Genomic DNA, 13702 nt, shown 5'->3' with positions numbered 1-13702 from the left:
TCACTGAATTTAAATCCATCTGGACAAGTGGTTCAGCTTTGGCGGAAAAAAAATATTATAATAATAAAAGGTTTCTAGGTAATACACCTACGTCTTCTTTCAGACCACCTTGTGGATATTCCCAATTAAAGAAAATTGTTAACAGGCCAAGTTTCTATGAAAATAAACAGTGGAATCTGGAATCGACTGCACAGATATACAGTGGACTATGGTAAAAAAAATATTCTTTTGAGTTCGAGAATACTTAAATTAAGTAATGAGTGGACAGTACAGCTTATGTTGTTCGAGGTCAACGTTTTTTCAACTGAGAGAAGTGTAACTTACAACAAGCAGCCCGTTAGCTCTTTCATTTATTAATGAAACAATCAAATCGCATAAGACAGAGACCACCTACCCCATTGCCTTGGTTGTAGGAGTATCCAGCACCAGAGAAGTTGCTGTTCTGGCCATTAAACTGCTCCTGCTTCAAAGTTCAACGACACGAGGTTGAGCTTAATATTCATCCAGAATCTTACACTTCACATTGTATGAGAAAACTGCTAATTGAAGTTCTGAATGCAGTCTTTTAATATGGTTATAGTGTTTGGTATTAGAATTGTTAATAATTGTGAGTTACCTTATAGTATTGACCCATGGTCATGCCAGGACCATACTGCCCTTGGACCTGCTGCCCTGGCATCCTCTGCCCGGGGTAGTTTGGTGAGGACATCGGTCTGGGGGGGTTAGATGAGGGGTAGGGCCCTTGCTGTGGAGGGAACTGACCGTTGGGCCCGTACTGCTGACCCCCATAGTTTGGCTGTGTGACAGAGGCAGGCGTAAGAAGACGTTGGTGATGTGGACAACTGATAACTTTATGGTACCTTTATCATCATCATCCTCATCGACTATAGGTGAACCCTCATAGGATAATCCCAGTCTACCCACTCACCTCTCCAGGGTAGGGCCTCTTCATGCCTTGCATAGGTATGCCCTGTCTGGGCCCACTGGGATAGCCTTGCTGGGGCATCCTTTGCCCGTGGCTGCCGAAATGCCCCATGCCTGGGGCTCGAGTTTGGTTCATGCCCATGGGAGGCCCACTCATGTTGGGGTTGTTCATGGGAGAGCCCATGCTGGCTGGGTTCATTCCCCCAGGGGGGCCTCTTGGTCCCGGCTGGTTCATAAACTGGCTGTTGTAAGCCTGGGCTGGCCCCATCTGGAACGACGAACACATCTACCAATGGAAAGGAGATGTAAAGACAGTTAGAATAGACAACTTTATTGTCCACATAGGTGGAAATCTTCTTTTGCTATAGAGTGTTAAAGATGTCTACCATATGTAAACTGCGTGACCGTACTGTATATCCATACCTGTCCATATTGGTTCATGTCCTTGTTCTGGGTCTCTTGCATGGCTGCCACGGTGGCGGTTGCCGTGGCTGTAGCCGTGGCGGCGGCGGCGGCAACGGCGGCAGCGGCGGCAGCCGCTGCTGGTTGGGTGAAGTCAGCAGGGGTGCGGCTGTGGGGGGGCATACCCATCCCTCCTGGAGGGGCGTTGGGACCCCCAGAGTAACTACAGACCACACATACACAACAACTGTTAAGTAAAAACCTCCAATATTTGACACATTCTTTGGGTGCGTGTGTGTGTAGAGAGAGAGAGAGAGAGAGAGAGAGAGAGAGAGAGAGAGAGAGAGAGAGAGAGAGAGAGAGAAAGAGAGACCCTTACCTGCCGCTGTAGCCCCCTCCTCCAGGGTAGCCAGGTCTGCCATACATGCCCTGCTGCATGTAGGCCTGACTGGAGCCCCCCTTGGAGGGGAACTGCTGCTGCTGCCCGCTGAACTGGGGGGAGCTGAGCCCCCCTCCGCTGCCCGACATACCCGAGCCCATGGGGTTCGCTCCAGGGTTCATTGGGTTGTTGCTGTTTGCCATAGGGTTGCCTAGTACCTGCACATCCAATCGCACACACGCACACAGCAATGAGGAGAGCGGTTCTGGTCAAGTTCTGTAAACGGAGACTTCTGAACTAACACCCACTGGATAGGGGGTTTTAAACCAGACCGTCTGTTGTTGGTGCCTCACCTGACTCTGTGACGTGTTAGTCACACCCCACACTGTCGTAACCACGGACAACGACCCAGGGGGCTGGTTGGTGTTCTGTTGCCAGGGAACCGAGTCGTAGGGAAAGGAGCCATCGCTGTAGAGCAGAAGCACACACAACAAGAGCATGACCCCTGGGCCCTAAAGACCTCTGAGTTTCAGTTGGCACGGGGAGTGGAATGAGAAATCCGCCCCAAAACTGGGAAGTACATTTATTTTTCTATGCCTTTTGCCAAATAGTTGGGGTATTTGACATGCTTGGCATTTGCTTGCAAAACACATTAGAAGCCAGAGTAACCATGAACAACTGTGAAATGGAAAGAGCAAAAAAGTTAAAAATGAGTCTGAATAAAATATCTAAGCTAAACTGTGAAATGAGAGAACCTTTTTGGGATAGGGTGGGACCTTTGACTCAGACCAGGTTGGTGGAATTTGAAAGTCACTCAAGCGCTACATTTCAAAAACAAATCTGTAGGTTGGAGTGGGAGTCACTGTGCAGCTCCTCATGAGCGCTCCGACGTGAGAAGTAACTGCCGATTTTGGACGGAACCATGTTTTCGCTCTGAGGCATGCTGCTCGATGGGAATGTATGAAAGGACACAATGTGATCTGTAGCACTGCGTGTCCACTTGGAGGGAAAAATGTATCCCAAGATGCTCGGTGCAGAGTGGACTTCCAGCAGACCCTGCCAATGCACTGGTTTGGGGTCACAGAGAGCATGAAATGTTTTACAGAACACTGCCTCCCACTCCCTTGTATGTGTACTGCTTCTCAGTCCAGACTGTATGCGTGTTGTGTTTTTACTTCCCAATGGAGCAACCTCTGTTGGAGCAATTTTGCCTCGCAGTCAAGGAGTGTGAGGTGAACACACACACACCTATACACAATACACACGGCTGCAAATACACATACAGATACAACTGCACACACATGCAAGCACCCAGCTCCAACTACACACACACACAGGCACACACACAGACACACACAGCCCCATGTAAACACACACTGACCTGTGCGTGAGGCCTGGTTTCATGCTGTTCATGCTGGGCTGCATGGGGACTTTGCCCTGCGGTTCGTTCTGTCTGTTCTTCTGGTGACGCAGCAGAAGAAGACGGCCCAGCTCCTCACACCACGACGACAGCAGGGCTGCAAGGAACACAACACACACACACACACGCACATCTGGGTCAGTCTGCAATCTGACTTGGGAGTCCACCAGCAGTCTGTCACTCTTCATCTGTCAGATGTCAAATTGATGAGTCAGGCTTGAAATTGAGCACATTGGCCAATCCGATGCATTTCATTGGATGCTTTTGTCCAGCAAAGTTGTTCAGTCTTTACAATCCCAAGTTGTGTAGACAAGGACTCTTTCTGCCTGCAGTTCGCCTGACGGCCTTGGGAGGGAAGCCTTACTCTGCCCACGTCAGCCTGGTGGTGGCTTGCTGTCTGTATGGATTTCACTGACTGAATGAATCACACAATCTATCTGCACTGCAACATTTCCCCAGATCCAACAACAGAACAAGGACTTCCTAGTTTATCTGACAGGAGGAGTTAAGAGAGAGAGAGAGCGATGGGGCGAGGGAGAGAGAGAAAGAGAGAGGAGGGAAGAAGGGAGAGACTTGGGGGAAAAGAGATGTAATCTCTAGAAGGCTGGTGAATCATGCTGATGATGTACTTCAGGGCTGGAGTACTACAGTATTTTAAAGGACAGGCTGAAAGAAGAGACTAAGGGAAAGAGCGAGGGCAGTTTCCCTCATCTCGCTCTCGCTTCTCCTCCTCACCTCTCTCGCCTCCGCCCTCTCATCTCCCTCTATTCCTCTCCCCTCCTCCCACCCACGTTTCCTCTCCTCTCCATCTCCTCTTGCCCTCCTCCTCCTTTCACGTTCGCTCCCCTTCTTTCCACCCCTTTTGTTTCCCACAACCTCCTCTCCTCTTCTCTCCTCCACCCTTCTTCCCTCTTCCCCTCCTCTTTCCCCCTGCCCCCTTTCCTCTCCTCCCCTCCTTTCCTCTTCTTCTTGCCCCTCCTCCACCCATCTCCCCTCTCCTTCTCCCCACTCCTTCTCCCCTCGGAGGATCGATGTGTCAGTAATGACTAATCAGACTGTTCAGTGTTCTCAGGCCCTTGCAGGGCAGACAGGAAGGGCAGGACGCAGACAGGCTCCACAGCACCAGTACAAAAACAAGACAACAGGGCATCCTTCCCCTGTCTAAACGCAGACATGCCGCTGCCTCTAACGGTGTCGCTGCATGTTTCCCTGCACTCTAATCTACCACATGACATTCCCAGATATGCATAATTCATGAAACAGCATGCATCTGACTCTCTGAAATTTGTGCTGTTGCAAACAAGTTGCAGTGACATTTATACTCGGTGCAGATGCATAATAATAACTGGTGCTTTGCAAGAACTATTAAGGGGAAATGATGGTTATAGCTGTAAGAAGTATAGTTATACTGTAAGAGGGTTCAATTTCAATGCTAGCAGAAGCTGGGAACCAGCAGGTTCCCTTGGAGGGAGGGGACACCAACCCTCCTAGTTAAGAGAGGAATTACTCCACCCTACCATTAGCAAGAGGTTACGTCCCCACTAAATCACCACCTCAACAGACTTCCTCAATCTTGACAACCCACCATTTAACTGAGCAATGATACGACCAGCGGGTATCTAGAGAATGAGGGATGTGCGTGTAGCATCTCCCTTCCAAACCAGTGAGCCGCAATACCCAGTCCACACCAGCAATGTCATCATTCAGGACAGAAGGGGTGGCAGTCAAATGTCCTCTCCCCCTTTCCATACTACATGGTTCTGAGTGTCAAAAAGCCTGACAGCTTAGTATTCACTGCTGGTGACCACCGCAACCCCCAAACCCCATCCACTAACCCCACTATATCAACCCCCTCCCTCTATCTCTCTCTCTTTCTCTCTCTATTCTTACCTTCATGCGTAGCGCCCCTGCAATGCCACGCAAGCTCATTAGCACTCTTTTAATGAAGGTGCAGTGCTTACCTTGCTAATGGAGAACAAACAGAGGCGGTTGCTATGGACAGCAACCATCAGCTACTGCTCTCACTCTCTCTCTAATGACCTGTCCCTCTCACTCTCTCTCACACATCTTCTACCTTATATACTCTTTCCTTTCACTGCTTACAACTCCCCTCCGTTAAACCGAATCACAAAGGATAACCGCAATTGAATCACTGTGCAACAGAAACTCCGAAAAGTCTACAGCACTGCCTAGCAGTCACACACACAATATGTCATTTGGAGCTTTTTAACCCACTAGGGAGAAGGAAGGAACAGCCTCTTTCCACATGACCAAACACAGCCACAAACCAACATAATATATTGTGCTGACCCTGGTAAATGCACAACCAACACCCCTGTGTGCCAACTGTCCAAGCCTGCACGGGCTGCCAGTCCGACGGGCATTAACTCATTTGTTATAGAAGCCCTCTAACCCCTTCCTTGAAAGGCCTCAGTTCTAAGAAGTATCCTCTGATAATCCACACATATTGATAGCCCGATGCTCATCACGTTGGACTTAAGACACACTGGACTGGAGACGAGAGTTAAGAGCTCTACCTTTGCGCGTGTGTGCGCGCATGTGTGTGTGGCTGGTCTCGGGCCAGCACCTGAAACCAACTTGGAGAGTAACCGGGGGCAACAGGCTGTAGTGTTTATTAACTAATGAGTAGGCGAATACAAGTCTTCGTCTACTCGGAAACCCCAATGCTAATTACTGTAAGGTCGTCTGACTTTGTGCGTGACCATGTGAGAGGCCACATGATTGTTCCAAGGGGATACGATTCAAAGTTCAAACATTACATTATTTTCGTCCGACATCGAAAAGAAAATACTGTACATTATATATTGAGAACCACATACTGTGAGTCAACACATAGGAAACAGGACGATGAGAACATAGACGCTGGATAGCCTCTGATACAACATGAGCCTTTTCCTCTCTGAAAGCTCGAAACGGACACACCAAACATGCATTCCAGCCCAGGTGGGATAAAACACACAAACCAGAAATACTATGAAACTGTACAGTACAATACACTCTCAGGGCATGAATACTGTATTAGAAGCCTTCTCAGACAATGTGTGAAAGGACAGAAACTTTTTGATTTAAAAAAAACATGAGCCAAGGTCTGAAAAGTTCTAGACGGTATACTGTGCGCGCATTAAAATGTATGCAAAAGAAGAAATATGGAAGGGGATGGAGAAAAAAAAAGCCATGCTTCTGCAAAAGTGTAATGGAAACCATTTAGCAGCCAATGATATCTCCGACCTCCCACTCCATTCAGCCAACCTCTGCTCTGCTCAGCCAGGAGCACATCCAATCAGGTTAGCGCTCCATGACTCCAGTTTCGATTCAATCAAAGCTGCACTGTGTGGAAAACCAGCAATGTTTCTTAAAACAAATGCAGCAACTTTTGTCTATGGCTAAATTACCGCACCAACTGTTATTTCATTTTTGGGTTTCAAACAAATAAACCCCCCAAAATTCAGACAGTGCAGCACTGATGGACGGTGACGGAGGAGACTAGAGGAGAGGAGTGGAGGGGGACCGTGGTTGGAGGGCGGGTGGGGATGGAGGAGGGGGGGGGGAAGGTACCCCAGGATGTGGTCACAAGCTGGAGGATGCCGAAGCACAGAAGGGAAAGTAGCTACCTGAGTCAGTCTGACATCTCCTGCAGGTGCTGGTTTCTGTGGGGGTTCAAATTACACATTTTACTCGGGCGAGGGGTTAATAGAGGTAAGCATGAGCACCACAACAAATGCAGCAACAGAAGCAGAGTTAGAGAAGCCGTCTGCCGCTTCTACTTCATGTCCACTGTGGTTGGACTGTGGCAAGATGTAACAGACAGTCAGGAAATAGAAACAAACGCAGGAAAACAGCACAAGATCTATTTCACGTACCCGTCGTGTGCAGTACACTTCCAAGCACCCTATCTCTAAATGTGTTCGGTTGTCTTCTCTACTTTATTTATTTGAACAGAATAAAGAAGAACTTTGGTAAGCCCCCTTGTGTTCGGTGCCTAAACCATGGTGATGAGATGTGGATGAAATACGGATCAAATATCTCAAAAGCCTTTAAGTGAATGGCACTTCTTGTATGTCCAATCACAGAAGACATGGTCTTATTCAACAGATATCACAAAATCCATGGCGAGAAAGTGTGTCCAATGCTACTGGATGTAGCTTCTGACACTGGCCTATCTTGGAGAACATGAGAACATTATAAAAGACTATTAAACATGAAAGAAGCTTAGTAGGTGTGAAACGGTGAGCCGCTACGAGGAACCCCCAAGATGAACAGTGAATATACACCTGTGCCTTGTTCAACCAGACCTTGGTTTAAGGCCTTCACGTATACACCACGGCGATTTCACAGCACTGTGACACAAAAGCACATCACCATCATCTTTTCCACTGTCACACCACTGGTATTTACCATCGCCAACCCATAAGCCTGCTACACCATGTCCCTCTCACCCTAATCACGGCATGAGGTATTTCCATGTGCACACACATAGACAACATTATTGATAGAGTGCCTCAACTAGATTTACAGAAGCGGGAAAGCTGCTTGTTAGGTGGGAAAGCACCAGTCTGAATAGGGGCTAACCAGCGTGAGGGAAGCTGAAGATGACATTCTCTCCGCCTCAGCCTCACACCAATAAAGAGGAACCTGTGAAAATCACACACCTAATTATAGACAGACAGGCTCCCTCCCTCAACCTCCACACTCTCATACTGCTCATTACCGGTGAGATCCAAGGACAGAAGAACAGCATTGTAGATACACTTCAAAATAGGTGATATTGTAAAGCCATATTGAGATAACCAGTAGCAGATTAATGAAGGGAATAAAGGGGTGGTGTTGGTGGTGGTATTGGGGGGGGGTAGTGTGTTAAGCAAGATTCTAACAACCTTTGTGAGCTTGATCGTATTAATGGCGCACACATGTACCTTGATATAAGCAACATTCGATGTAAATACTAGATCAACAAAACCATGTATACATATTCATAAGAGGTTGCCCACTGTAAAGAAGCATCAAGAGGAACAAGGCAGAGAGATGCGGGACATTGTGAACAAATATTCAAGTTAAAATGGCATGTCTGACAACATTGCTACTACCTCATTTTACAGACCTATGTAACTAACACAAAATGTGTGGGAGACACAGTGCGAGCTGGCTGGAGAATATGCAGACAAGAGGAAGCAGGGAATGGGTAGGCTGGCTAGATGTGGCCACAGGTTGAGGATGTTAGTGGTTGCGGCGGTTAGAGTCTGTTGAGAGGCAGGAAATCATGCAGCTCCACATCTTTCAAACTGCACTGTCTTTGTTATGTTGAATATTACAAGTTTACACTTTATGGACACTTTAGCCTTGTTCTAGCCTCTAGAAGCCTCCCTTTAGCCCATTATCATACTCTACTAGCCTACCTTTTGCCTACTCAACTAGCTTCCTCGACAAGTGTACCATTAGCCTACTATCATACTCTACTAGCCTACCTCCAGACGTATCTACTATCATACTCTACTAGCCTACATTTAGCCTTCTCTACTAGGATACTATACTAGCCTACATCCAGACGTATCTACTATCATACTCTACTAGCCTACCTTTTGCCTACTCGACTAGCTTCCTCGACAAGTGTACCATTAGCCACCTATCATACTCTACTAGCCTACCTTTAGCCTCCTTTACTAGCATACTATACTAGCCTACATCCAGACTTATATACTATCATACTCTACTAGCCTACCTTTAGCCTTCTCTACTAGCATACTATACTAGCCTACCTCCAGACTTATCTACTATCATACTCTACTAGCCTACATTTAGCCTTCTCTACTAGGATACTATACTAGCCTACATCCAGACTTATCTACTATCATACTCTACTAGCCTACCTTTAGCCTTCTCTACTAGCATACTATACTAGCCTACCTCCAGACTTATCTACTATCATACTCTACTAGCCTACCTTTAGCCTTATCTACTAGCATACTATACTAGCCTACCTGCAGACTTATCTACTAGCATACTCTATGAGCCTACCTTTAGACTACTCGACTATCATACTCTAGAAGCATACCATAAGCCCATTATCATACTCTACTAGCATACCTTTTGCCTACTCGACTAGCTTCCTCGACAAGTGTACCATTAGCCTACTATCATACTCTACTAGCCTACCTTTAGCCTTATCTATACTATACTATCTATACTAGCCTACCTTTTGCCTACTTGACTAGCCGACTGTAGGCTTACCTTCAGCTTACTCTATTTGCCTACATTTACCTTTCTTTCCTAGCCTACCTTTAACCTTCACTAGCCTACATTTAGCCTTTTGCACTAGCGTTTCTTTAGCCTACTTAAATTAGAATTAATCTCTGACAGATTAAGCACTAGGATGAGATTTAATGCTATTGGGCTTCTCAACCATAGGCCTATGAACATAAGCTAAACATGTTTCCTGTCACTGTGTTCTTACAGAGTTGCAGTGTCATCATCCTTCGCCACCCTACTTGTACTGTACTTACTCACAGGGCAGGGAGACACTCTCTCTGGCACGCAGCTCAAATACTTAAAGAGCCCACATACAGTCACTGAAATAGGTCATCTCTCTTTGTCACAGAAACACACACACATACGCACACAGACCGACCCTGCGAGGGGCTGAAACATGTAGGTCAAGCTGGTCAGCTGATTTGGCCGGGCCATGTGCGGTGTTGCAGTGGTGAGTGCTGTGTGACTGCAGTCACTCTCACACAGATAAGTTCCACCACTAAATGGATCTCGCTTACACTCTGGCGAGCAGGACTGAGCCCACTTTGCACTGCCGCAGAACAACTTGGAAGACATGCCACTGATCTAATAAGACTATAATTCAGCCTGCATGCATACACACACACACACACACACGTGCACCTGTTCAGGCTGCAAAACATACTTCATCGAATTGTTCATCTGTAAGAAGCCGCATGTGCTCACATGGTGTGCATGTATGCACGCACGCACACAAACACGCACTCTTAACTAACAACAGTCCTTGGTCTTACCCGCTGCCAAGCAAAGTCCCAGTACGTCTCATCTCATTCTCCTCATGGCGCGGGGAAAAAAACACTTGTGTCAAAAACACTCCTGTGTCCCACCAGAGGCCAGAGGCTGCTCTCCAGCTTTTAGTTTGTGATCTATCTCCTTTTCCTCTGTAACTCCTCCTATCATAGGCTCTCTTTTTGCTGTCTCTCTCATTTCCTCTTCCACCCCCCCCCCCTCTCTTTTTATCTTTTCCTCTCTCTCTCACCCCTCCCTGTCTTCTTCCGCTGTCCAGCGTCTGCACAATGTACATCAATTATTCAGAGGCAGACTCCCGGATTCCCTGCCTCATCCAATGAAAGAGCAGCTCTGTTCTAATGGGCTCCTGCTGTACCTGCTGCTGGCTCCAACCAACTCATGAGACAACCAGAAGAAGAGGGAAGGAGAGGTGAGGGGTGGTAGAAAGCAGGGGTGGGGGACAGAAAGAGAGACAGAGAGAGTAGGAAAGACAGGATGAGCATGAGGAAGGGAGGTGTAGAAAGAGAGGAGATAAAGAGAGATGGAGAGGGGGGGGGAGTTAAAGAGGAAGGTGATGCTCATACTTCTTACCTCTGTGGTGTCTTGCTGTTATTGATGTATCCTAGCTTTACATCCACTGATCTATCCCCGGAAGCTCCCACCACACACACAAGTACAGTCACAAATATGCACAGACTCTCTCTCTCTCTCTCTCTCTCTCTCTCTCTCTCTCTCTCTCTCTCTCTCTCTCTCTCTCTCTCTCTCTCTCTCCTCTCTCTCACACACACACACACTAGCAGAGCAATAGCCACTTTGCCAGAGGGAAGGAAAGAAGAAAGCCAGCTCACATTGCAAACTTGCAGAAATGGGCGGGATCTTAACATGCTAGACAGGCTGTATCCTGGCTGGAGTCCAGCACATCCGAGTGAGGAGAGGGGGGAAGGGAGAGAGGGGGGGGGCAGACCCATGCAGATCAATCTATTCCAAAGCAGCCTAGTGGTAAGTCATTACAGATATCAGAGAGGGGATTCCGACCTCCCAGAAAAAAAGCTAATCTGACGGAGCCCCCATGATCCCCCCCACCCCATCAGACAACAGTGGATCAACCACAAAAGACAGCCACTCAATGGGCCTACACTTCCACGGTATTTACCCCACTGTGTACGTTACATTCAATCAGTGCCGTTTCCGCCCATTAAGAAAAATACACCTTCCTTGACCTGAGGGAGGGAGTCACCACAAACAGGTGACCCCGTAAAAGACACCTTACATACCTTTTCAGAATGCCATAATGCATATGGTCCCTACGTGGTAGTGGTGTGGTCAGGCAAACTGGGAATATACGTATGCCTGATCCAATCTGGTGGGCGAATCTGGACAGCGATGTTCTCCGAATCAGCTGTGGGTTTATCAAAACTCATTGACTTTTCATCTGAACTATGAAATCACCAAATGTTATTCACTGAGAACCTAATAAGCCGCCAACTGAAAGTGTAGCCATATCAAATGTGGATTTACTGAAAATGCCCTTTAAAAACACATACACTTCGCAGGCTTGAAGTCGTAAACTTACTTTGTGATTGCAAAGTGGTTTCATCATCTTAGGCAAAGCTTAGCAGAGTGTCAGAGGAGAGGCCACCTCGCTAAAAATAACCTGTGCATCTCGTTAATAATTCAGCAGGCTGCTCTTACTCAGCAGTAATTAAATATAAAAGTCTGTAAGGTTGATTAGGTCAGTGACAAAGGAATGACTACCTACACCTTATGCTACAGTATGTCTGTACAGAGAAACACAACTCAAAGTGAGAAAGAGAGATTGAGTGAAAGATGCCAAAAAAAAGAGGCAGGCAGATCAAACGCATTTTTTAAAAGCTGACGAGAGAGGAAGTCCAGCTTTTCCGAAAACAGGAGAGAGATATCTGCTGATCTGTAGTCAGTATGGGGAAGTCCCACTTTCGGTTTCAAATGTGTGGCTGTGTGTACAAAACGTGTGTCTGTTTGTCTGCATTCGCGTGCTTGAATGGGGACATGTGTGAGTTATGGCCGCACCCTGGAAGTTATCCGTCACTGTTGACAAGGCGGACTGGTTGCTTTCCTGATGGGAAACACCAGATTGCCCCTTGAGCATGCTCAGTTGATTTACGGTGAGCTGACCGCGTTCCATTGGCCCGCTGGAACGTTATGTTGTTCGATAAAAAGGGGAGGGGGGTCATTTGACTTCATACCAATAGCCACACAGCTTGACAGAATTCCATTTTCACTCTTCCTCATCATTTCCTTCCAATCCTACAATATCTTAACACAGCGTTGGCCAAACGTACTCCAGAACCAGCTGTGCTTTAAGTTGCTTGCTGTTTAGTGGGGTGGCTGGTTGAAACTGTGTTGCTGACACCACAGTGCTGACTTTCACAGTTGAAACCCAATGAGAGACATTCCAGCGCATTCTGTGCCCTGGTTGAGGTGTTGTTGTGAGGTAGGAAATGAATCACAGTGATATCTGTCACACACACACATGAGCACTTCAAAGTCACAGTGTGTTGTGCTAACAACACTAAAGATTTTTTGGAGCAATGCATACTTACATAAATGGATAGTCAATATCTTAAAAACCACCAGAGATTGATTGCAGAATGGAATTCGGGGAATTTAATCCACCAATTGAATCTGGGGTTCAATAAAAATGAAAGAATTACATCTAATGGATAATAGAATCCATCTATTTGCTACCTTTTACCAGTTTTTTCTTGAGTCACACTTTGATCTAACAGTCAATTTACACCTTCAACCTTCAGGAAGGTCAGAGGACATGAGGCCTCCTTGAGCAAACTCTTTGGATGCGAGCAGAGTGTAAAACTGAGAAACAAGAGAATTGAGAAGACTTCAGGACGCCGAGAGGTAAGGTCTGGCATGTCAATGTGATGGATCCTAATTCGTTTTTTTTTAAACCCAGTGTAAGTGTGCAAATCCTCCAGATAAGAGGGGACAGGTTGATCTTCGACTACTTCCTGGGAACAGTCGTTTCTTTTTGGGGGTTTTATTGGCTGGCTGACAGCCAGTAATAAAGTCTTTGAGAGCAGGGCACAATAGCATTTATTAAGTTTGGCGAATGGCGAACTGTTGATGAAGTAGCTGAAGTACTGGAAGCCCCTGCTAATGAGGCGATTACAGTAGTATAGTGATGGCTGCAGTGTATAACCCAGCCTAACTGATCTCACTGTGCAGTTTGTTGGATTTGATAGTGGCCCAGTCACCACCTGACAGTCTTCTCCAGTAGGCCAGTAGGATTAAGGCTCCAGTAACCATTATCTAATGAACCAGGCAGCAGGGTGCCCGCTTAACACCCTGTAAACAGCCTGCATGTCAGCTCAGACGCTACATTAACCACGCCCTAACTACAGGAGAACATCATGTTTCATGGCTACTGCAGTAGTTAACTTTGGCTGCAGAGGTCAGGTGCAATTTATAATTGACACTGAAAAATACATTTTATAATTCAACATAGGTAAGTGATGTACTTGAGTCGAACTCACTTTCTGAATAGCTTG

The 13702-nt window shown here is 46.7% G+C and overlaps 1 protein-coding gene across 6 annotated transcripts in view; it reads right to left on the bottom strand.

Moving 5' to 3' along the window:
• zmiz1a (zinc finger, MIZ-type containing 1a) overlaps window positions 1-13702 on the bottom strand; it is a 60634-nt gene that overhangs the window by 7276 nt on the left and 39656 nt on the right. For all 6 annotated transcript variants that reach the window (XM_067236322.1, XM_067236320.1, XM_067236323.1 and 3 more), the window contains 7 exons: window positions 3087-3222; window positions 2059-2173; window positions 1706-1923; window positions 1348-1549; window positions 929-1210; window positions 617-796; window positions 395-463 (listed from right to left, as the gene is read on the bottom strand). In XM_067236322.1, the coding sequence (XP_067092423.1) occupies window positions 395-463; window positions 617-796; window positions 929-1210; window positions 1348-1549; window positions 1706-1923; window positions 2059-2173; window positions 3087-3222 (1202 nt within the window). The remainder of the gene's footprint in view (window positions 1-394; window positions 464-616; window positions 797-928; window positions 1211-1347; window positions 1550-1705; window positions 1924-2058; window positions 2174-3086; window positions 3223-13702) is intronic.

This window comes from Osmerus mordax, chromosome 5 (genome assembly GCF_038355195.1).
Source record: "Osmerus mordax isolate fOsmMor3 chromosome 5, fOsmMor3.pri, whole genome shotgun sequence".
Classification (NCBI taxonomy): Eukaryota; Metazoa; Chordata; class Actinopteri; order Osmeriformes; family Osmeridae; genus Osmerus; species Osmerus mordax.
This window is presented reverse-complemented; position numbering and strand designations above follow the sequence as displayed.